The sequence below is a fragment of the Haliotis rufescens genome, unplaced genomic scaffold (assembly GCF_023055435.1).
Source record: "Haliotis rufescens isolate VD_foot unplaced genomic scaffold, xgHalRufe1.0.p SCAF_12, whole genome shotgun sequence".
NCBI lineage: Eukaryota > Metazoa > Mollusca > Gastropoda > Lepetellida > Haliotidae > Haliotis > Haliotis rufescens.
Genome location: NW_025963802.1, coordinates 42,490,465 through 42,516,536, shown reverse-complemented (window position 1 = coordinate 42,516,536; position 26,072 = coordinate 42,490,465). Strand labels below are relative to the sequence as shown.

The window sequence follows — 26,072 nt, the reverse complement described above, 5'->3', positions numbered from 1 at the left end:
ACTTACCATGATACCCCCAAAACAACTAAAACGTACGTTAGATGATAGTACATCTGATGATGATACTGTTTCAAAGAAAAGGTCTTTTGGTCTCGATTTTTGTTAATCTCAGCATCTGATGATTGACCTTTGAAGATAAATCCCTTTGCTCTTTCCAAAGCAATATATGGTATTGCTAGAGATTTCGTGACCATGAAAAAAATACTAGTTGAATGTAAATCTGCTTCACAATCAGCTACGCTGTTGGCTGTTAAACATTTCTGTGCCAGTTACTGTATCAGCGCACAAATCACTGAACAGTTCTAAAGGCGTTGTCAGGGACCGGGAACGTTGTCTTTCAGACATGTCTGAAGATGATATAGTTTTTGAACTGAAAGACCAGGGTGTAACAGGTGTCAAACGATTTAGCAAGAGACAGAACGGTCAAACTGAAAAGCTAAACACGTATCTCTTTACCTTTTCTGTTTCGGTTCCACCAAAATCCGTCAAAGCAGGGTATTGTAATATTGGTGTGGACAAGGACATACCGAATCCACTCCGGTGTTACTCATGTCGAAAGTTTGGGCTTGGTGCCCAATCATGTACCAACAGAAAGAAGTGTCACCTCGAGTGGAAACACTGACCATGATACATTAGACTGCTCAAACGATCCGAAATGTGCTAACTGCTTTGGAGATCATGTTGCATCTTCAAAATCCAGTCCTGTCTGGCAACTACAACACCAGATAGTAAATATGAAACATTAGAGGAATATTTCTTTTCAGATGCCAAACATTTCGTAATGTCATCTATCACTCCAACTGCAGCTGTATCATATTCAGCAGCCGTTGCACGTACACCTCAAAAAAGCTCCAAATCTGTTCACTCTGTTGAATGCCAGACGGACATCACCTGGGTTAAGAATAAGGAATATTCACTTCTCGATACTCAGTCTGTTGCATCTACCCAAACAAACTCTCCATCCAAATCACCGTCTCGTTCAACATCTCGTTCGCCATCTCCCACTGTGGTAAATGCCAGCAAGACACTCAACTATTCACAGAAATCTGATCGAATACCAAAAGGTCAACGTGATCCTGTCCAACTTTTCAACAAATTTCAGATTCTAGAGGACATGGATGTCACACCTCATCCCGGAACGCGAAGGAATAGTCATTCGCCTCGGGCAAGAAACAGATCTCCTGTACTGCCACCTCCTGTAATATGAACACTAACTACCAACTAATTCAGTGGATCTGCAGAGGTCCTATGACCAATTTTAATACAGTACAGTTGTTGGTACAAGATGTTAAACCTTCTGTTTTCAGTCTTTAAGAAACATATTTAAAGCAGACAGATAAATAAACGTTGGCAGCCAGACCTGCACTCATGGAGATGCTTTTTAAGGACATGGAGTGGGAAGATTTCAGATGTTGTCCTCCAGACCTGCAATCTCTGGAGATGCATCAATAGGACATGGAGTGGGAAGATTTCAATGTTGGCACCTGATGAGAACCTGTTGTCCAACAACCACCCATAGAGAAATACCACTGCCGTCAACTCCATTGTCAACACTGTAGAACGAAGGACTTCTGCATCACGATGCTGCTGCAACATCCTTCCCATCCTTCCCTCAAGTAGATAGCGCCCTCTGTCGTCACAGAACCACACCATCCGCAGGCTGTGTACTAAAAAATCTAAAGTTCAACTGCAAGGCCCCTGGACAGCTGCACATGATGGTGAGAGAATTTCTGCTTTTCACTCACAGAGAAGATAACAACATTGTTGTAGCTGAGATTGCTTCAGAATGGAGAAGTAATGCATGTGACAGAAAAAATCGGTATGTTGGATGGTGTGTGTTGTCAGTTGTAATATCAATATATGCATGGCAGAATAAAAATATAGAGAAACTCAAGTTGAATTATCATTTTAATTTATTGACGTATGTCTGCAAAGTAGGGTATCTGTTAGCGATACCATTTCAATGAACAGGTAGGAAGGTAGTTACTTTGTCTTTTGTTTGTCTTAGCTTTCTTCAAAATGGAGAGTCGCCAAAACAACTAAATCTTTGTAAAAATTTCAAACGCTAATGGAAATAAAAAAAATTAATTTACCATCGTGATGTTTGCCAGTAACAATATATGAATTTTAGCTCAGTTAAATTTAAGATATCGGAGATATGATTATTGAAAACAGTTTAGTGAGATGAAACGCATTCCACATTCAATCATGTATTGCAGGTATAAGTTCAAGAAAATTTACAACTTTTCTGTTTTCGTTTTGGTCTTAACGTGCATGTTTTTAAAAATGTCAGGAGCTTTTGGTTAAGTTATCCCATTTTATAGTGCCTCTTCTGGTTGAAATCACCGACTCTCTTTTCAGTGCATATACTCCATACATCCAGCAGGCAGGGCTAAGAGGTTTGCAAACTATTGAGAAGGCTAAAGACCCCACTTAAAGCAACAACAACTTGCTTGACTTGCTACTCACATTGCAAACATTTTTAGTTTAATGATCATTCAAACGTGTTACATATCATGTACATGTATGTTTTTTTAAATGTTTAAAGAAAAATCTTCTGACTCATGAAAACACAACTCTATTTTAATTATTCAGTGTTTTTGTATTTGTATGTTGTAAGTCTCCTACATTCGGGGATAAAGGGAACAGGCAGGGAATTATCTGTCCACTGGACCATTAACTTTGTTCTTTAAGACATGAAGTTGTTTTCGGAGGATACCTCAGCATGTAGTGTTATGTTTAGCATAAACCACATGGTTTAGGTTGAAAATGAGCAAGGGCTTTTCCCGAGCTCGAGGTTTTACATCTTCAACCAAAACCGAGGAGTATTTTATTCAACTTATGAACTGTGTAAATGTAAGAAATACCAGAAAATTAAAAGAAAACACCAGCATACCTTATAGTTTAACAAAACAGTAGGTGGCAGTATGAAAGAAATTTGATAAATGTGCAGCATGCACACATCTGAAGTCTAGGCATGTAAAATAGAACAATGCCCTGGTGGCTCAGTAGGAAAACAGTGGGTTACAAAACTTAACACGATGTGAGGTTGCAGTTTTGTTTCACGTGCAAGTCATTGAATTTCCATGCGAAAATGTTATGTGACTTTTCAACAATGAAAAATATACATAATATTCCTTTAAAAAGGCCATGTTATATGTAATCTGCAAAAACGACCCCGCAAAAGTAGTTAAATCGTAATTATCTAATATAGTGTTGCCAAAATCCATACAAATGTAATACCATAAACGAATTGGTCATTTCTGCATGGATTTGTGTGGAAAGAATGAGGTACTGCAGAAATATAGTGAAAAGATAGAAAAATCGCAAAAAAAGAACAATGTGAGAGTCTGGCACCGAAACACACCAATATGACAAGCACTTGCAACATCACTTGTTGGGCTATGAAAACGTTGAGTTTTCATTTGCATGTCATCACAATCTTACAACGAGCCAACAGCAAAAAACATGCCACGAATGACCGAAGTCCAATGCAACAACGCCATCGACCTACTACAAACATGAGAATCATCTTCAGCTTTAACCAAGTTTTTCCACGTATCACCAAGCACCATTATAAGACTGTGGAACCATTATCAGACACATGGGACAACACGTGACCTTCCCAAATCCGGTTGACCACGTATCTATGACAGGAATACATTAGTACATCGAGTTAGTGGAAAAATCCTTGGACCTTGACCAAAACATTCTCAAACCGATATCTTAATTAATTATAACAAGATGAACCCACATTTGTTAGATGTCTTGTCGGGATCGATATTTCTGCTGGTGGACTAAAGTCCCCGAGTTTAATCATAAGCTCAGTAGCATCTTTCAATGAATAATCAAATCAAGACTGGTTATTCCATTGCATTGACGTTTTATATTCACTTGAACTGGGTCGAAGTTTCTGCTTGTAGACTTAATTCCCCAAATTTCATAATAATCTCAGTTGCATTAATCTATGATGAGCCAATTAAGACTGGATATTCCCTTGCAATGGCGTTTTGTATTTGCAAGTGAGGATTCTTCACTTGTTTGTTCCCAAAATATTCTTTCAAGCCAGATTGTATCTGCAAATATCTGTTCAATTCATTAATGTGTTACGTAAGTATGTAAATAAACTCATGATTTTCAATACTAATTCAGCCTTTCCTTCAGTCCAGTTACATATGGACATGCATTTTCGGGGAAAATATATTTTCTTGAAAGAGGATTCACAGCAATATTTCTCGACAATAGCCAAAGGTGTGATATTGTAACTAAAATAAATCTTTTCATTGAAGACAAAAAAATGTGAAAGCATAAATTTAACATGTCTAAAATATGATTACCTCAGGCAACGCCGTTTGGCTGTCCAGATGCGTTGGTGCTTGATCTTCTGTGAAGATTTCTGATAAAGAAAATGAGTTGTTAAATTGTTGCTTTCTAAAACCAACAAAAGAAACAATGTGTACTCTTAGCCATCTCAAAACTGAACTGTCATTTTTCAGTGGTTTTGGCTTATAGACATTATTGTCTGTTATTACATGAATCCTCTTGTGTATCAAATAAATAGTTACAATCCCTGTTGTGCAACATAGGCAACTTACGGAATTATAAGGAAATAAATGTTTGGCATGAGTGACACAAATTTATTACTTTTGGCTCACCTGACTAAACGTTATGTCAGCTAATGCCTGTTTGACCGGTACCTGTCATAATCTTGTTCTCCTCAGAAATAATGAGTCCAATATAATCTTGTTCTCCTCAGAAATAATGAGTCCAATGAGTCCAATGAAGCTTCATTAATACTTCACATGTTTTCACTACCAAAGATGACACCACAATTCGGAAATCAGAATACTTAAAATAGCATATCAAATGTTTACAATATGGAACAAAGTAAACACTTTGCTCAAAAGTAGAAAGCTTTGAACTTTGCAGTCGGGCATTCCACTGCCCGGGTCAGGCAAGTCGGCGATTGAATGCATGTGATTAATTGTAACCAGATGGCTCTCGCTGGACTATACAGACGACACACTATACAAAGATCTATTGAAAAAACAATTTACTTACATTTGATTATCACGTTATCAAGTATCCGTCACAATTTCAAAATATTACAAATTTAATAATACAAACTCAAGATTTATATTTTTCCTGTTGTAACATCCTTAAAAAATAAAAGATGTATTAGCAATGTGAATTTTAGAAGTAATCTCCATAATCTTCATACCTCGCTCCATGTTTAATATGAAACGATAATCAATTTTTTATTCCTAATAATCTGAAGTTATATGAGCAAACAGTTGCTGCAACAGACCGACGTGGATGACGGCAGACAGTACCGGCGGTACATACGCCTTAGGGGCAGTCAGTTGATCAGGCAGTGGCTTAAGTAACATGTCAGGATGAGACATGATATCACCTATGTTTTTTGCTTGGCCGCATCTTCCCTCTTGGCCTTGGTGAAAGACTCAATGAGCTTAGAAAAGCGCAACGACTTTCCTCAGTGCAGGTAACATATTTACATTGCCTACAGGGTACATTGAGTCGCCGGAAACTATAAAGCGGCCACACTTATGACACGCCGACGGAGAGGGAGATGACGCCATCATTGAAGAGTCACACGAAACACCAACACCCACTGAAGACTCACGTATCATAAACAGCCAACAAGACTACTATTAGTTTTAGCAAACGAAAGTAACTATTTACTGAAACAGACTAGAATAGTGTGACTATAACTAAGTGCTAGAGGAGAACACCACATCGGACTTTGTTGACGCCAGCACACACAGGAAAGAAGCGAGGATATTCCCGCCTTTACACACGATTGAGCTGTAGGCCATTGGTGCTATTACGGACACAATTAATTAGTGTATTGTTGACATAGACTTATGTTGAGAATTTGAAAGTTAAGTTTAGTGTGATTGCATCCAAAATACAGGATTTATGCCAATGGATTAATAGAGGTAGGATTCGTAAATTATATTAGTTTCATTTAAACACGCTTCAAAATACAATTGTTAGATTTCAGTATTGTGAAAATAGCAACAGCCTTACAGTTACATTAAGGAAAAAAGGATATCATTAATATTATGTTTCAAAGGAAATGTTTATCGTCATGCAATGTTGGTTAACGATGACTGTCATGATTGTTTTGTTTACACAACACAATGAAATGAAACACAATGAATGAAGTTTTTTTTCTAAATCGTGACTCTTAAGGTAACCTATTGAAGGTCTCAGTCCTCTGATGGGCGATCGTTATGTACGCACTAATCAGCTGTGCATATTAGGAGTTGTAGGGTCAACTGTAGCATTCAAACGAATGGTTATATATTTTAGCTAAATCCTAAGGTTGCGATCTTCAAATTTCACAAACATTACAATAACTGTGGTGCTAGGATTATTTTGTGCATTTGGGACCACACAGGCAGATACGTGTGGGTCTGTGTGTTGATTTGTCACTGAATTGGAGTCGACAGAAATCAAAAAGAAATTTCAAAAGAACAAACTTACTTTGGGGCAGTTTAGTAAATGTTCCAAATTCTCTTATCAAACACAGTACATTTTCATACTTCGTTGGCTTGAACTGTAGGTTGTATACATCTTCATTGCCTCTTGTTTTGGAACTCTGACATTGAACTGATAAACTATCAATGCTTCTCTTGATTGATGGATATATTTCCAACATCTCCACAGCATCAGCTTCCTGCTTAGCTTGTGCAAAATATGTGTCTGTAGACTCAATCATAGCCAGAGTTTGTTCATGAGATGCCATCGTCTTGTTGATAACCGAAGACAGACTGCTACTGTTTCGCTGTACATTTTCAATCAGTTCATGTTTACGTTTGTCCAAACTCTGTTTCAGGTCATCAAATATTCTGTTGATATCCAAAATAGACCTTGCCTTAGCTTCTTCAATACATTTTAGCTCTTGAGTTCCATCTTTCCTTTCCTCTCTCAGACGATTTACATGAGCATGAACCTGCTTAATCTTTGTGTCTAATTCTTCTTTCCTTGTTGCGGCAGCTTCCTCTAGTTTTTGTAGCTCATGATCCCTGTGGTCTAACACTATACAGAAAACACAACATAGTTTCTCCTCTGTTGCACAGTAGAACTCGAGATGATGTTTGGGATGGTTGGGGCAAAAATGACGTTTTCCAAAACTTTGTATTGGTTGTTTCAAAACATCATTTAAAGAAAGTATCGAGTGGTCTCTGCTAACCCGGTGACGTCTGTGAACAAAGTCACATTCCTTACACAGATAGCTCTGACACTCTTCACATCGTGACACTGCCGCTGTCTTCTCTAGACACTCACTGCAGAGGACCTTCTTATCGTGCTTGATTTGCAGGAACTCCACCAGTTTGTCTCTGAGACTATCCACTTCTAGTGTTTCAGCATTTCCGGTTACTTTTTCAACCGTACGACAAAGAGGACATGTGATTTTGCCTCTTCCCTCCTTTTTTAGAAGCTGCTGTAGACACTGTGTACAGAAGGCATGGAAGCAGGAGTGGAGGAGACGAGGACGACGGTCTGTCTGGTTGAAATGTTCCCCACACACTGGACACTCCAGGAATGTGTCTTTCAAGCTACCTACGTCAACTTTATCTTGTGGTTCGGACATTCTGCACAGGAACTGCACCTAGAGGAATAAGCAAAGAAATTATATGAAATGAAATGAAATGACATGCTTATGAAACATTTGGATAAGTATTTCTTTCTATAGAATGCCATCAGGTGATGAAAAGTGCAGAACTTGAATTCTAATAATAGCGTAGATGACCACAGATAGTTTTCTTATTTTTTCTGAATATATTTGATGATCAGTGTGTGAGCCCATCCCATGATACCACTCATAGATGAAAACAAGCCTCGCTTTCACACAGGTTATTAATAGATTCAATGCTAAAAGGACCATAGTGACGTCACAACCATTGCCACAAAAAGTGACAAATCCTGGCTGTACACCTACCTCATTGGAATTTTCTTTTAAAATCCTATACAAATATATTATGCTTTCATACAGTGTCCATGTCCACTTATGTCTATTTATCAAAATCATCCCAAATTAAACCCATCGATACTCTGTGTAAGTTGAAGACATGTTTGTTGAAGTCACGCGATCTTAAAATACTCTCTCACAGGGTAAAAGTCATTCAATAAAAGAATGTGTTCCATCTGTCTTAGGGGCGGAGGGGTAGCCGAGAGGTTAAAGCATTGACTGGTCACGCCCAAGACCCGGGTTCGATTCCCCACACGGGTACAATGTGTGAAGCCCATATTCAGGTGTCCCCCGCTAAAAGCGGCATAAAACCATACTCACTCACTCCATCTGTCTTAGGGGGAGAATGGGTCGATTGCTATGTTTCATGCAAGCATTGATCACCAAGCTTTCTAAATCCACTTTAAAATAGCAGGAGCTACAACTGTAAACATGTTTATAATTGAATGAAAGACAGTCCCCAGTTTCCTTCTCGAAGTGACCAAGAAGTCCCACCAAGAATGTCCAGAAATATAAATAAATCTGACAATTTACTGATCGCATCAAAATTCACTGACAGATATATTACTTAAGGGCAGTTTAACACTGTTTGTTTAAATTTGTTTTGACAGATTTGTCATTGAAGGTCTAATTTGTGTGTCAGGGGTCTGAAATGATTGTTTACAGAAGATATCCATAAACGCAAAAACAGATTGAAGCCAGTTCTTAAATGATCTGAAAATGTGTTGTACCATGACTAATGATTTAAGGTCATCTCTGCACCCTGTAAGCTCCTAACCAACTTGTACACAGGATGGGAGATGTAGTCTAAACAGTCTCATGTCAGAATGGCCTGAAAACTAAATAATCAAGACCCCCTCGAAAAGTAAAAATAGCCACAAAACCGTCGTCAAAATAGCCACAAAGAAAAGTCCTAACGGCCATAAACAAAAAGGTCCGAACAGCCACTTTAAATAACTCAGAATGGCCACGGCATTACTGCATTTTCAGGGGATATTATATATCTACAAAAGCATTATTAAATCCATCAGATATGTGTTTTCAATCACGTATAGCTTATGACAATAACATATTTTAATCCACTTTAAGGATTTGCACACAGAACAGAGATCTAGGTTATGAGCTTGTTCTCTTAAACAATAAGACAGATATAACAAGCCCACCTTAAACAATAAGACGGATATAACAAGCCTACTTTGAATCTGAATATATTAAATGGAAGAGTGGGTCGTGATGCCGGTACAGGTGATTTTACCTATATCAGTTCCACAGGAACAAGTGTGATTGACTATATTATTGCTTCCAGCAACCTGTTTTCGTTGTGTGATAGCTTTAATATTGTCTCGAGAGGGGAATCCCCCCACTTACCGGTCTCATGTTCATTTCAATCACGTGTTCAGTCGGCAGCACACGCAGAGAGGCAAGAAGCACGGGCTGGTGCAAGTGCCAGTTATAAATATATGTGGGACACTGACAAGCTGTCTGATTTTAGGGACAACCTTATGACACCAGGTATTTTAAATATGTTAATGTCATGCTCTGACGTAGCTATGACTGATATTGATGCAGCTATAGACAAACTTACCACAGCTATATGCTCCGCAGCTGACTGTATGAAAAGGGATCTGGCCATAAAACCGAAGTCACAACCTTGGTATGATAAGGAATGTGTTTACTCCAGGATGGAAAGAGATAGACTTTTGAAAGTATTCAGAAAACTCAGGGACAATATATCTCTTCAGAACTTTATTACAGCCCGTAATCTGTACACAACTATTCTTAGGAACAAAAAGAGACTTTATGCTGAGAAGATTAGAGTTAAATTATTGTCACATATTAATAATGCTAAAGATTTTTGGAGAATATTGAGAGATTGTTTATCATCTAGTAATAATATATCACCTACATCTTCAATTATGTGGTATGAGCATTTTAATGATTTGTTTAATAGTTCTGTTTATTCGACAGACTCACATGAAGATGCTGGTGAAGTTGACAATGAGTGTTTTGATGACGTTGTTAAACCATGTGGAAATACCTTAACTGATGATGTCTCTAAGAATATTTTAGATTCACCTATCTCCCGAGAGGAAATATTAAAAGCAATTTCACAGCTTAAATGTTCAAAGTCTGCAGGGTTGGATCATATAATACCAGAGTTCTTTGTGGCTGCTCAGGATATTTTAGTACCATATATTGAACTTGTCTTTAATATTATTTTTGACTCAGGTAGCTTTCCACAATCTTGGTGTACTGGCATAATAATTCCATTACATAAGAAAGGTGATACCTCCCTACCCAATAATTATAGAGGAATAACTTTATTTAGTGTATTTAGTAAACTTTATACTTCAATTTTAAATAACAGGCTATCCTTTTGGTCCAGTGCATATGATAAAATTGTGGAATCCCAAGCTGGTTTTCGGAAAGAATACAGTACAATAGACAACATTTATATTTTACAAGCAGTCATTCAGCGTTATTTAGCAAAAAAGCATGGCAAAATTTATGCATTATTTGTAGATTTTAAAAAGGCTTTTGACCTTGTTGATCGGTCTAAATTGTGGTCTGTATTAATGCAGCAGGGTGTATCCACCAAGTTTTTACTTTCTTTAAAGTCTATATATAAGTGTGTTAAGGCTAGTGTAAGGTCAAATAATATTTTCTCTGAAGAATTTCATTGTCCTCTTGGCTTAAGGCAGGGATGCGTCTTAAGTCCATTATTATTTTCTATGCTTATAAATGAGTTGGCAAAGGATATAGAATTTTCTTGTTCAACAGGCATACAGCTTCATCCTGAACTTATTCAACTATTTTTGTTATTATTTGCAGATGATGTTGTTTTGCTTTCTGACACTGTATATGGTCTTCAGAAACGTATTGATACGTTAAAATATTTTTGTGATACCTACCATTTGTGTGTTAATCTGGAAAAAACTAAAGTCATTTTTTTAAAAAAGGTGGTGTTTTATCAAAGTATGAGAAATGGAACTTTGATGGCTTCAGTCTTGAGTGTGTAACCTCGTACAAATATTTAGGTTTATCTTTTACAAGAACTTTTTCATGGGGTAAACATGTTAAGGTTGCAGCACTACAAGCTAAGAAAGTACTATGTGGCATACTGAAATCTCTGTCCAACTTTAAGCCCATACCCTTTGATTTATTTTTTAAAATATTTGATACCAAAATTAGCCCAATTTTGCTATGTAGAGCGGAAATATGGGGTCTGAGTCCTGAAATTTGTAATTATATTGAAAGTATTCACATGATGGCTTATAAGCACTTTTTAGGTGTTAAGGTCTCCACCTCAAATCACATTATAAGAGGTGGATGTGGCCGATATCCTCTATACATTTATGCTTATAAAAGAGTTGTTAAATATTGGTGCAAAATTTTGAAAATGCCAGAATCTAGATATGTAAAGAAATGCTATAATATGCAACTGCAAGCTGTAAGTAATGGTAAGGTAAACTGGGTTTCCAAAATTAGACACATAATTGTGTCAGCAGGATTTGGTTTTATATGGGATCAACAGTGTGTTGCAAATATACCTTTGTTCATAAAGGATTTTTTTGTGAGGCTAAAATTATCGTACCATCAAGACTGGCATTCAGCTATACGTGAAAGTTCGAAATCATATTATTATTCTTTGTATAAGCAAACATTTGGTGTTGAAATGTATATTACAAGGCTATCATGTGATAAATTTAGAAGTATTATGGCACGTTTCAGATGTAGTTCTCATCATCTAAGAATTGAATCAGGTAGACATAATAAGGAACCTAGAGAAGAAAGAGTTTGTACTGTTTGTAAACATGGTTATATCGAAGATGAGTATCATTTTAATTTGTGATTGTTATCAAGCTTTGAGGTCAGAATATATATCCTTGCATTATAATGAGTTCCCGACAAGACATAAGTACAATATTTTAATGTCATCCACTAACCCATTTACTGTTAAGAAACTAGCCATGTATATTCTAAAAGCTATGAATCTAAGGCAAAGTCTGTTGGGATCTCCAACTCCCATTACCACACTGTAACCATTGTATCATGGGCCTATGGCCTACAATACATCTGAATAAAGTGTATATACATGTAAGAAGCCTACCTTAAACAGTAAGACAGATATAACAAGCCCACCTTAAAAAATAAGGTGGATATAACAAGCCTACCTTAAAGGGGCACTGATCTAACGCAATTCCCGGACTGGTTGTTGCCTTTGTTATTATTTTTTCCCCCGTGAGTACCCGGATGATACGCAACGCAACTGAGCGTGACCAGAGACTGGGCTACGGTCTGCAAGGACAGTTAAATAAACTTGGAGGCTGGAGGCAATATTTGTTTTACGCATTTTTGCATAAACACTGATTGGTTAACTGTGATCTATAAAGATTTCGACAAAGGGCGCATGCTAATTAATTTCTTCAGCCTAAACAAACAGACAAAAAGAACGGCGGAGCTCATCGGATGTCGTCATTTGGAAATACCCGAGATGGTTATAGTTTAATACTAAAAAAAGTATCCATGCAGTGAAAGCATGTTCGGATTTCGGATTGCGTCGATAATACGATTAGTACTCCCTTGTTGTCATCCACGTTTTCTCGAATAACCCTACACTTGTGTACATGTATTTGTCGTCATTCACTTGATGCTCAGTTAATGAATTTATTACAGGTACAATTAGTGGTAGCACCACTTAGATTACCTGACAAAGGTTCCCATTTGGCATTTATTGTGTCTGGGGTAATTATTCAATCTAAATCCAGGTTTGAAGTGAGGTGAAATGTGTGTTATGTAATATGCACGTGACAGCCCAGCAAGAGATGAATGATCAGTTGATTTACTTTTTTTTGTAAATCAACGGATCGTTCCTAGTCATCAAAGGATTAACAAAAAATACGTTGATTGATTAATCACTGTTATCTTGCACAGTGGATATGTCAAAAGTGAGTGTTTACATGTCTAGGTTTACTCAAACAAAGGGAATACACTCATATCATGGCGTGAAGTGCCGATGTAAAAACAACATACTTTGTTCAAAGGGTTAACTGATAATACGTTGATTGATTGCTCATTGTTATCTATCACTCAATGGATTTTTTAGGAACCCCGTGGACGTTATGAAAATAGTTGTCACGTGTGCTTTCACAGCCGACCCTTGAGACTTGACACCTATGTGAAACACCTGAAACAATCCAAGTGATCAGTTGAGAAACGAACACGGGTCATAATATCCCGAAACGATATAAATATTATATCTTTTAAAATATTTGATTGTTACAGAGACACGTGACATCAATAAGTTTCTTTGTACAGCTGCAGACGAGTGGGATATTGTTCCTTTGTGTGCATATTCACGGATACATTCCTCGAACAAGGAAGCTGCCTAAAATTTATACACATAAATTTGGTAGGTTGTAATTATGGTATTTGCATTTTGTTTTCCTTCATTTGAACCGATAATTCGTTGTTGTTTCTCTACGTCTTGGTTGGAAAATTCTTCAATGCGCGATAGACGTTGTTTTCACAGGTCTTTTTCTTTGTAAGCGTGTATATATTACCGTCAATTTTTAAAATGTGATTCTCTCAGGCAATTTATAAAATGTGTAAATATTTCAGTCATTTTGACTAAAAAATCTGTCCAGATTGATTAAGACTATCAAAAGGGCCTACAAACATCACAACAGGTCATTATGTAGGATTAGAAGCCAAACAACATAGAAATGTACTTTTCAACGTAACATTTTCAGTCTCTTGGTGATGACATTAAACATCAAAATATTTGGAATTCGTTATCATTCTAATAGAGATGGAAATGTTTTCAGTCAATTTGTAAAATAACTGAATATTTAGACGTTTAATAAATATGTTACACATTTTGACAGTAAAATATTATACACACTATAAAAAAGCAATGCTCAGGTGAAACATTTACTTTATGTTGCAAGTCAAAATAGTGTAAACTAAAATCGCAAAATTACCAAGCAAGTGACTTATCAAAACTTCGTCAACATTACCGATGCTACACACAAAGATACCTACATTTCCTTATTATCTCGAAAACTGTATTTCATCTTGTTGATCAATGTGACCATACGCCCTTGTTACTACCGGTATCCATAAAAGTGACTAATACGCTTACGAAGGGCGCAGCAGAGGTCGCGAACTAGTCTAGATTTATGCTATACATCCGGGTACTCACTGGGGAAAAACAATAACAAAGGCAACAACCAGTCCCGGGGAAGTGCGTTAGATCAGTGCCCCTTAAAACAATAAGACGGATATAACAGACCCACCTTTAACAATAAGAAAGATATAACAAGCCCACCTTACACAATAAGACAGATATAACAAACCCACCTTAAACAGTAAGACAGATATAACACGCCTAACTTAAACAATAAGATGGATATAACAAGCCCACCTTAAACAGAAAGACGGATATAACAAGCCTACCTTAAATAGTAAGACAGATATAACAAGCCCACCTTAAAGAATAAGGCGGATATAACAAGCCTACCTTAAAACAATAAGACGGATATAACAAACCACCCTTAAATAATAAGACAGATATAACAAGCCCACCTTAAACAGTAAGACAGATATAACAAGCCCGCCTTAAACAGTAAGACAGATATAACAAGCCCACCTTAAACAGTAAGACAGATATAACAAGCCCACCTTAAACAGTAAGACAGATATAACAAGCCTACCTTAAACAGTAAGTCAGATATAACAAGCCCACCTTAAACAGTATGACAGATGTAACAAGCCTACCTTAAACAGTAAGACAGATATAACAAGCCCACCTTAAACAATAAGGTGGATATAACAAGCCCACCTTAAACAGAAAGACACATATAACAAGCCCACCTTAAACAGTAAGACAGATATAACAAGCCTACCTTAAGCAATAAAATGGATATAACAAGCCCACCTTAAACAGAAAGACGATATAACAAGCCCACCTTAAACAATAAGACAGATATAACAAGCACACCTTAAACAGTAAGGCAGATATAACAAGCCCGCCTTAAACAATAAGACAGATATAACAAGCCCACCTTAAACAATAAGACAGATATAACAAGCACACCTTAAACAGTAAGACGGACATAAAAAGCCAACCTTAAACAATAAGACATATATAACAAGCCCACCTTAAACAGTAAGACAGATTTAACAAGCCTACCTTAAACAGTAAGCCAGATATAACAAGCCCACCTTAAACAGTAAGACAGATATAACAAGCCCACCTTAAACAGTAAGACAGATATAACAAGCGCGCCTTAAGCAATAAGATGAATATAACAAGCCCACCTTAAACACTCAGAAAGACGGATATTATAAGCCCACCTTAAACAATAAGACAGATATAACAAGCCCACCTTAAACAGTAAGGCAGATATAACAAGCCCGCCTTAAACAGTTAGACAGATATAACAAGCCCACCTTAAACAACAAGACAGATATAACAAACCCACCTTAAACAGTAAGACAGATATAACAAGCCTACCTTAAACAATAAGATGGATATAACAAGCCCACCTTAAACAGAAAGTCGGATATAACAAGCCTACCTTAAACAATAAGATGGATATAACAAGCCCACCTTAATCAGAAAGACGGATATAACAAGCCTACCTTAAACAATAAGACAGATATAACAAGCCAACCTTAATCAGAAAGACGGATATAACAAGACTACCTTAAACAATAAGATGGATATAACAAGCCCACCTTAAACAGCAAGACGGATATAACAAGCCCACCTTAAACAATAAGACAGATATAACAAGCGCGCCTTAGGTGAGGTGAGGTGAAATTGGGTTTAACGTCGCGTCCAAGATTATTGCACTTATATAGCGACGTGCATGCACGTGTGTGTGTGTGTGTGGCTGCTTGAACTAGACCGGACTGATGCCGATTTATAGTGCTAGCCCACTGAGATACCATGCCGCAGTTTAACATGAATACCCCACTCAGACACAGTATACTGACTCCGAGCCGACCAGTCCTTGTTTTAGCCCCTTAATGCCGAGCGCCTGACAGGGTAACAACAAGTACCATCTTTTAACGTCTTTTGGTATGACGCGGCCGGGGATCGAACCCCGGACCTTCCGCTCTCCGGGCGGACGCTCTACCACTAGACCACGGAGGCTGTCCAAGCGCGCCTTAAACAGTAAGGCAGATATAACAAGCCCACCTTAAACAATAAGACAGATATAACAAGCCCACCTTAATCAGAAAGACGGAAATAACAAGCCTACCTTTAACAATAACATGGATATAACAAGCCCACCTTAAACAATAAGACAGATATAACAAGCGCGCCTTAAACAGTAAGGCAGATATAACAAGCCCGCCTTAAACAATAAGACAGATATAACAAGCCCACCTTAAACAGTAAGACAGATATAACAAGCCCACCTTTAACAATAAGACAGATATAACAAACCCACCTTAAACAGTAAGACAGATATAACAAGCCCACCTTAAACAGTAAGACGGATATAACAAGCCCACCTTAAACAATAAGACGGATATAAAAAGCCCACCTTAAACAATAAGACAGATATAACAAGCCCACCTTAAACAGTAAGACAGATTTAACAAGCCTACCTTAAACAGAAAGACAGATATAACAAGTCTACCTTTAACAGTAAGACAGAAGTTGACATTCATTTATTCACTTCCTTATGTGTATCACTTCTAAATGCCTTTCAAAGACCTAACATAGCTGGTAGTTTGTAAGTTTTAAAAGTATCATTAAATAAAATATAGATATAATATTATAAATATAGATATACAATTATAGAAGTTAATATACAATGTTGGCTCTATGTTGGCCTAATATCAGCATGCCAACATTCAACCAATTGCAACTTTGGCCCAGATTGATGTCAGTGTGTTTGCTAGGGTGTGTACAGTGTACATGTTAGAGGCTGTTATTACAATTTAATCTCTTCCAGTAGAGTTCCCTTATTGTTGTAACCGATCTCAACAATTTACTTTGATCTGCTCTGACCAGTGTACCAATTTGATGTGAAATTATAAATAAACTCTGACCCAAATAAGACCATTTTGATTTTTTTGCTGTAGCCGTTATGACTTTTTGTGGTGGCCGATATGACTATAGATTGTGGCCGTTTTTCCATTTTTCTGTGGCCGTTTTAGCCTGCACCCTGTGACTTTACCATGTGACGCCGTTCTCACATGAGGTAGTTTTGACCTGCTCCCCATAGGATCTTGGCATTAACACACGTATGAGCACTGACGTGGTTGGCAATACTGCACACAAATACCCATTTAATCTGCTTGATTGTCATGTTCGTTCCACTAAATGTAGTCACATTATCAAAACACACCTGATAAGGGCTCACATGACTTCCTACTTTCGGTTTAGTTAATTGATGAGTCATCGATCGGGACTGCAACCAGAGGACTTACCTTCGTAGAATTCAATTCACGAAGTGATTAAGATTTGGAGACATGGCTGTACGTGTAACTATTTACAGCAAAACACACCCGAATTGTATATAATACTCATTTACTGAGTGCTTGTCAGGTAATACCAAACTGTGTCACGATGTTGCGATGTGCACTTATTTACGTGTTGTATTTTGCGTGTCACAATTAGTATCCCAGTTCGTTTCACACACTTACCTAACTGGCACACACCCTGCGCATGGAGAGAGTCTCTTTTACCGGCGCGACACCACCAGACGAGCTGGATGAAAATACGCCCTGAATAAGGTGTTGATAACCCAGGTGACACGTGACAGGAGATAACGCATGTATTAAAGTAGCCTCTCACACCGACACACATAAGAAAATTTATACGAGTCAATCACTGAATGCGACACGACGTTAATCCCATTTCACCTCACCTCACTTCAGTAAACGACAACTTCAACGATAATAAATTGAAATTTACGTTAGATTTGGTAGTTTTATTCTGTCAGAGGTTATTACATTTTCGAGAGACTGTAAGATGCAAATGAAAACTGGCACTTATAATAAATATATGCGTAATTTATTTACATACGCGTAATGTATTTTAGAACACATTAATTTAAAATTTGACAATGGTGTTTATATACTTCTACATTTCTATATAATCACGTTCTGTCCTATATTAAGATTAAATATCTTACCGTTGATGTTTTTCATGTTTCAATCGTATATCACTTGCGATGAGGCCGTTGTATGTAGAGGTTGTAAATGGTGAGATTCATCCAACCTTTGTGAAAACTTATATATTGTATTTTTTAGTGAAACGGGGTCGACATACAAAACAATAATGGTATCGATCAGTACAACACAGAGAGTATAGAGTTGTCCTAGACAACATCATATCTAAATAGTTGAAATTAGCATACAACGTTTGTGATCAATTTGAAATAGAAGCATCAGTTAGCATAAAAAAAACTATAGCTTAAATTGTTGAGACTGTCATATAAATTATCTTTGAATCATATCCTTTCCATTTTCCATAAAACAAATTTATTTAGATTAAAACCTTCGGTTTAGACAAATGCCTAAGTCTTTTTGGTCTTGAGATCGAATCGAACCTCGGTCGCTCCAGTTGCCCATCCTGTCTTGTCAAGTTGGTTATGTAATTAGAGATGGACATAAGTGTTGTAAAGTTTATGCGAGTATCAAAACTTAATTTGCGTTAATTCTTGTATGGTTTGCGACAGAACATGCAGCCGGGATACATCTGGTATATTGCTGACTGCAGCGAAGCACACTCACTCACTCATGGTTATAGAAAGGGAGTGAGCTTATCAAGAATGTTAACTCATTTCACGACTTGGTATTAGTCTTTGACATCATATTATAAGATTACCTTAATGCGTGTACTTTGACAGCCACAAGTACAAAGAGAATATGAAAATACGAGTGCTGTTTGATACGTTCTGAGCCTCATATAGAAAGAGTTCACCGAAAGACATTAACATGATTTAGTTGTCAGTATAAATCCTATTGTAAATAGATACACTTTTGTCAGTGGTGTTTGGGCGATTTGAGCCCAGTTTCGTAGAAGCCTTCTCTTACCTGTCAAAAACAATGTCCACAACTGCTATGTCATCGTTCCAGTGGCAGGGTTCCAGCTAGAGTTTTCTTCCTATTTAGGAACACATGGGAGTCTGGAGGAGCGAGATCAGGAGAAGAAAGTGGGTGCTGAAGGAGTTCAACGCCACAATCATACATTGTAGCCACACATTTTCATATTCTCTTATTCTTAAAGTAATTGCCAAAATAAAGCATCATAATACGCTTTGATTATTGTCTGGCCTTTTGGACAATAGTCAACCGTCGGCATTCAAACAAACAGAAGCCACTACCTTTCCAGGTGATGGGACAGTCTTTGCCATTTTGGTGGCGGTGATGTCAAATGTTTCCACACTTTTGATTGTTGTTTGGACTCATGCTGGAAAATGTGAACTCAGGTCTCATACACAGTCACAAATCGTTTCAAGAATCTTTCTGGATCATCTTCAAACAGAGCTAGAGTATCACGAAACATGTTGTGCCTCGGGTCAGATGCCAGAGGCTATGGAACTGAACGACCTGATACTGTTTTCATTGCCAATGTTTCTGTTATAATGGAATGTACTATTTCCTTGGACAATCATACTTAACTGGCAATATTACCTCAGTGATTCGCCGATCGGCCGTATGTGAAACAAACAACGACATACCAATTGAAAAGGAGTACCGGTGCACAATAAAATTAGAGTAAGAGCTGGGTTGAAGGGACAGTGAAATGTTTCGGGGACTGCGAGACAGGCAAACTCAAGCTGAAAATGACAAGCTTTCAGTTCACTGTGTTCCTTTACTAATGGGTTGTCTGGCGACATGTGGGCGTGGTTCAACGTCGGCGATGGCTATTACATATCTTTAGGTCTTATGTGGCACATGTCAAACATTGTTTCTTTTGACTTCAACGTGAACGTTGATGCAGATGCTTGATGTGTCGGGGTGATTAGGCTCGTGCTATGTGTGTTCATTACATTATTACTCTGCTTTGCCATATTTCATCTACTGGTAGAAGTTTCACTTGTTATTTTCAGTCTTAATAATGAGCCTTAGACCAGAAGCTTCATTTTTCAGATACAATTTTGCCAGCAAGATTATGAGAGGTAGTGAACTTATGAGTTACATATCACGATACGCTCCCAATCCCTGAAGATTTTAAAACAACCCAGGGGTTTCTTAAATACAAGTAATGAATTTAGTGCGAGTTAATATTAAATGTCTTTTTACCATGCCTAATAAGTCCCTTGCCTCCTTCGGGAGTTACACTGATATTTCCCTGGACCAGTGCTTGCCTGCTAAAACTAATTAGTTAAGAATGGCATTAACTTTGTGCGATTGACCATGAACGTTCATGGACTGAGGGCCAAACTGTATGAACGTGGTAGCCTATCGGTATTGTATACCTGGAAGGATGTATACGTGTACAGTTTATTTAGTTCGTGTGACTTCAGGCAACATGCAACAGCCATGCAACAACCAGGGGACTCGAGGAATACAAAAGTTCCTCAAAAGGAGAGGTGACATGAGAGCGTGTGTTTTCTCAAATTACTCTACAGTAAATAACATCTTTTGTAGTTTGGTTACAACAAAGAGATTCTTATAATGACATCATTAGAGGAAAAATGGTATGTTAAGAACTACCTCAATTTGCCATCACATTTGCATCTAGAACGGGACGTTACAATGTCCCGACACGATAAAGGTGACGGGAGAGGTATCCGAAGTTGTTGATGAACCTGCGGCGATTACAAATATTAGTAATCGTTATACAGTGAAAGGTGATTATAAAAATGTGTCAAATATATTCCGATGTAACTTCATAGATTGCGGACCGCCTCCGTGGTCTTGTGGTAGAGCGTCCGCCCGGAGAGCGGAAGGTCCAGGGTTTGATCCCGGGCCGCGTCATACAAAAAGACGTTAAAAGATTGTACTTGTTGTTACCCTGTCTGGCGCTCGGCATTAAGGGGCTAAAACAAGGACTGGTCGGCTCGGAGTCAGTATACTGTGTCTGAGTGGGGTATTCATGTTGAACTGCGGCATGGTATCTCAGTGAGCTAGCACTATAAATCGGCATCAGTCCGGACTAGTACAAGCAGCCACACACACACATACACGTGCATGCACGTCGCTATATAAGTGCAATAATCTTGGACGCGACCTTAAACCCAATTTCACCTCACCTCACCTCATAGATTGCGGTAGGCTCTCACTGTCAGTCTACACTGACAGCAATACTTTGTAAATTTACTTAGTAAGTGAATGTCACTGTCACTGTCAGCTCAGACACTAAGATGTTGGTCGACCTATCTAACCAGTTAACTAAAACAGGTTACATAGTAATCAGATATACTTTTATTGACCGCTTCCTGTATGAGAGAAATTTTACTAGGCATACAGGAACAACATACATGTATTGATGGACACAAATCATTTTAAGTAGCCTAGTGGTTTATGCGTTCGTTCGTCACGCAGAAGACCCGGGTTCGATTCCCCATGTGGGTACAATGTGTGAAATTCTGGTGTCCCCCTCCGTGATAATGCTGGAATATTCCTAAAATCAGCGTAAAACCATACTCAATTATCTCATTCACTCGTTTTGTTCGCCAGGGTATCCCCAGGAGTGTGGATGTAGTCTGTCAGTGTTTACGTCATTTCAAGAATACATTCTCGTGTCTGAATGTCAAAATATGTCGTCCATACGCTTATGACCCTCAGTTTCGCGGTCATGTGACCGGCCTCTCGTCAAATGGAAAAAGCCGTATGTGGTCTAAGCGTCACATTATATCACAATATGACATCCTCAGAGTATCTGTTTGTTTGTTTGATGCTTAACGCAGCGCTCAGCAATAATCAAGCTATATGACGGCGGTCTGTAAATAATCGAGTCCGGATTAGTCAATCCAGTGATTGATATCATGACAGATTATCTGTAATACAGGGCTTACCATTCATATTCAGTCGACTAGAGTCACTAGTTTGACCACTGAGTTAAGTACTATTAGCATTGTCAAGATACTTCACATGCAGAGAATTATATCTCCATAAAAATGTACAATCGGTACAAACTTTATTTCTGGAATTATCAACATAAACACACAAGTACTACTAATTATATTCGTTTCAAAAAATATTTTTATTTCAAAAACACCATTGGATGTCGAAATATTTTTATTGGAATTCTGTTGTTGTTTGACGGATCCTTTAAAGGTATTGTCGGGAGGGAGAAAATAGAGTTTTTTGCTTAACGCTGCACTCAGCAATATTCCAGCTGTATGAAAACGGCCTGCAAATAATCGAATCTGGACCAGACAATCCAGTGAGGTATTACGAGCAATGATCCACGTCGTCGGGGCACTATGACACATGGATTGATGCAAAATAGGAAAGGATACAGGCATGTTACGACGTAAATTGTAATAAAAAGGTAAATTGTAATACTTGCAGCAAATTGTAATAATTTTGACGTAAATTGTAATAACAACGTAAATTGTAATAAAATTTGACGTAAATTGTAATACGCAAATTGTAATAAAAATTGACGTAAATTGTAATAATCTCAACTTGCGGTAAAATGTAATAACTTTTTACGTAAATTGTAATAACCTTATAAGTTTAGTGTCAAAGGCGTTAAATGACTAGAACCTATCCTTGTCAGGGTTTGTACAGTGTTTATCGTACAATTGTCATTAAAGTATGGGTGTGGGGGAGGATTGAGGTCGTTATCGTGAATTGTTGTATAATTATATGTATATATATACGCATTGGAATTTCATTTCTATGGTTGTCCAGAAGAGGATTAATTACTAGAATGAACTTAGTTTTCTTATTTATTTGAGAAATACTCTGTGTGTTTTGTATTATATTTTGACGAAGAATTCAAATACATCAAATGAGTGACAAATCTCCTGTGCAATGTCAAATGAAAAAAACCAGTCGTCAGCAAATGCAGCATAGATTTCCCATGCATGGGAAAGGAGAATACTTAATACATAACATTATATACAATGTTTTTATTAATATCAAAAGAGGGGCGTGGATATTTTTTACCTACATTGCATATACTATTAGATATTGTGTATTCTCGATCTCTGTGAACTTCTCACAGATAAAGAAATAATAATAAATAAATGCAAACCATGTTAACTTATGCAATATTTGTAGCAATATATGATTAACATATGGATAATTAATATAGCATAAAATATTTCCTTTCATAACAAGAAGTATATTTAATGAAATAAATGAATAAATGTAACTGTCTGGATTCCTTTCATATGTCATGAAGAACTAACAACAACTTACTGACAACTTTTGCTGGGATAATAACTCCTTGCCCCAACAACAAAAAACAGAATCCATCATGATAACGGCACGAAATCATAATTCAAAGCATACAAAATTAATATCCGGTATCTTCGGGCATGTCTTGTTGAGTTTCAAAGAGCATCAGAATGTATAATAAAATTTGTGGCAATCAATTATTGCTGAAATATATTTGTTTTGATCAAAATTGAAAGGATGGAAAATCTATAATGAAAAGGGTTTTGTCACTAACGTAAATATTCTCTTTGACCTTATACGAAGAGTACTCTAAGATCATTAAACTCGACAAATCGTTGATTGATTGCGCCAAGCAACCTTGATACCAAATTTGGTACCTCTCGTATAATGCGGTACATAATTTTCGAAACAGATAATTACGTTTTTCATAAGTTATCACTAATTTGTGACATATATACGGACAAAAATTACCTCAGAGGATAATCTTCTCTGGGGGTTTAAGAGGATTAAAATAATTCCAGCTAACATCAAGCACTGTAATAAAATATTGAAGTTATAGCATACCATCTTAACATTCCAATGAAAAGAATAATGACTAACTAAGAAACCAAATTATATTTATCTCCGATACTATGCCCTCATCAGTATACACACACACACACATACATACACACATACATACAAACACATACACACATAGGTATGTATGTATGTGTGTGTTTGTGTATGTGTTTATGTATGTATGTATGTATGTATGTATGTATGTATGTATGTATGTATGTATGTATGTATGTATGTATGTATGTATGCCAGTAAATACGACCTCTATATGTCATTGGTATCAGATCTATGACTGCACTTCTACATATAGTTCCAAGTGAAAGATGAGTGACACTACTTTGTGAGAGGTCCCACAAAAATGCTGATATGAGCAATTAAAGGTTATGCAAAATGTAACAAATGAACAAAGTAAGATATTTTAAAAGATAAAATAGAAACACAAACCTGTAGATATACGAATTAGAATGTAGCAAATACATTAGATAAACGTATCTTCTACGTAGACAAAAGTATGTCCAACAAAGACATAAGTATATTCTTCGTAGATAATACGTTTTTCATTTTTTATCACTAATTTGAGACGGACAATAATGCCCTGAAAGCATAACCTCCTCTGGGGTTTAAGAGGATTAAAGTAATTCCAACAAACAACAAGCACTGTAATGAAATTACAACATACTTTGTTAAAATTCTGACGAAAAGACTAGTAACTATCTAAGAAACCTCAGATTGGGCCTCATCAGCATAGACACACAAACACAAACACACACACACACGCACGCACGCACGCACACACACACACACACGCACGCACGCACACGGACACACACACACACACACACACAGATACAGACACAAACGTGTGTGCGCGCATGTAGGTGTGTATGTAATGACAGTAAATGTGAGCTCTGTGTCATTGGTATCACATATATGACTGCACTTCTACATACTCTAGATGACAGTATCATGTACGTAGATGAAAGTATGTAAGTGGACGATAGTATCTAGATGGCATACTATCATCTACGTAGAAGATACTATCATATACGTAGATGAAAGTATCTTCTACGTAGATGAGAGTATCTTCTACGTAGATGATAGTATTTTCTACGCAGATGGTAGTATCTTCTACGTAGATGATAGCATGCCACAAACATCACATCACTTCCAATAAATGTCTTTCACTATGTTGATACCACCCTTTAATGACGATTGTACGATAAAGCCTATACCAACCATCCCTAACTTAACAGTTTTGTACGTTTGTCATCATACACAGTATTTCTCGAATTGTACATGTGAAACACAAGCTCAACTGACAAAGATCATTTCTCGTCAATTGGCGTCTTGGACACTACGGTAGTAAGGTTATTACAATTTACGTAAGAATTTATTACATTTTACCGCAAGTAGAGATTATTACAATTTACGTCAATTTGTATTACAATTTGCATATTACAATTTACGTCAAATTTTATTACAATTTACGTTGTTATTACAATCTACGTCAAAATTATTACAATTTGCTGCAAGTATTACAATTTACCTTTTTATTACAATTTACGTCGTAACAAGGCAAATGCATTGGGAGATTTGGTATGTATATCATCAGCCCACACCCACTACCGTTGCCGAAACACACACTCATGATATAAACTTCGGAGCAAAAGAATGTATACACCTACGTTTGAAAGTTGCTAAAAATGAAACAAGAAAAGAAATGGTTTTCGGCATTCCAAATATAAGCCATAACTTTAAAAACAAACTGATATAAACCAAATTATTTCCATTGCCCGGAAAACACATGCATCTTCCAAATAGACTTAAAACACTTAAGTAGAGATATCTTTTGAATGGATAAGGCCACTTGAACCAATATTCATCTTCCAAGAGCGAATTTATCAATGACACCATTAAAACGGACACGCAGAGGACATGTATGTCCTTTCAAGGAGGCTATGTTTTCTCGGTTTGCTTATCAGCTTGTCACACATTGAGTTAACATGATGTTATTAGAAGTGAACACCTGAAAGCAACAAAACGTTAATAATAATTTGTTTATATCATTATCACAAACAGTCGATCAACCCAACACTCCCAAATATTAAATGGTCGCTCAGAAACAGAAACTAATTTGCAAAATTGAGGTATTTCATATCCATAAATAACAAGCAAGTTTGTA

At 37.1% G+C, this 26,072-nt stretch overlaps 1 protein-coding gene across 1 annotated transcript in view; it reads right to left on the bottom strand.

The window, feature by feature from the left end:
* Window positions 1–17,767, bottom strand: part of LOC124119043 — a 35,324-nt gene extending 17,557 nt beyond the window's left edge. Inside the window, exons 1-3 of the mRNA XM_048393703.1 lie at window positions 17,669–17,767; window positions 6,511–7,639; window positions 4,338–4,396 (exon numbers count right to left, since the gene is read on the bottom strand). Coding sequence (XP_048249660.1) covers window positions 4,338–4,396; window positions 6,511–7,621 — 1,170 coding nt within the window. The 5' untranslated portion in view covers window positions 7,622–7,639; window positions 17,669–17,767. The remainder of the gene's footprint in view (window positions 1–4,337; window positions 4,397–6,510; window positions 7,640–17,668) is intronic.
* Window positions 17,768–26,072: the final 8,305 nt, after the last annotated feature.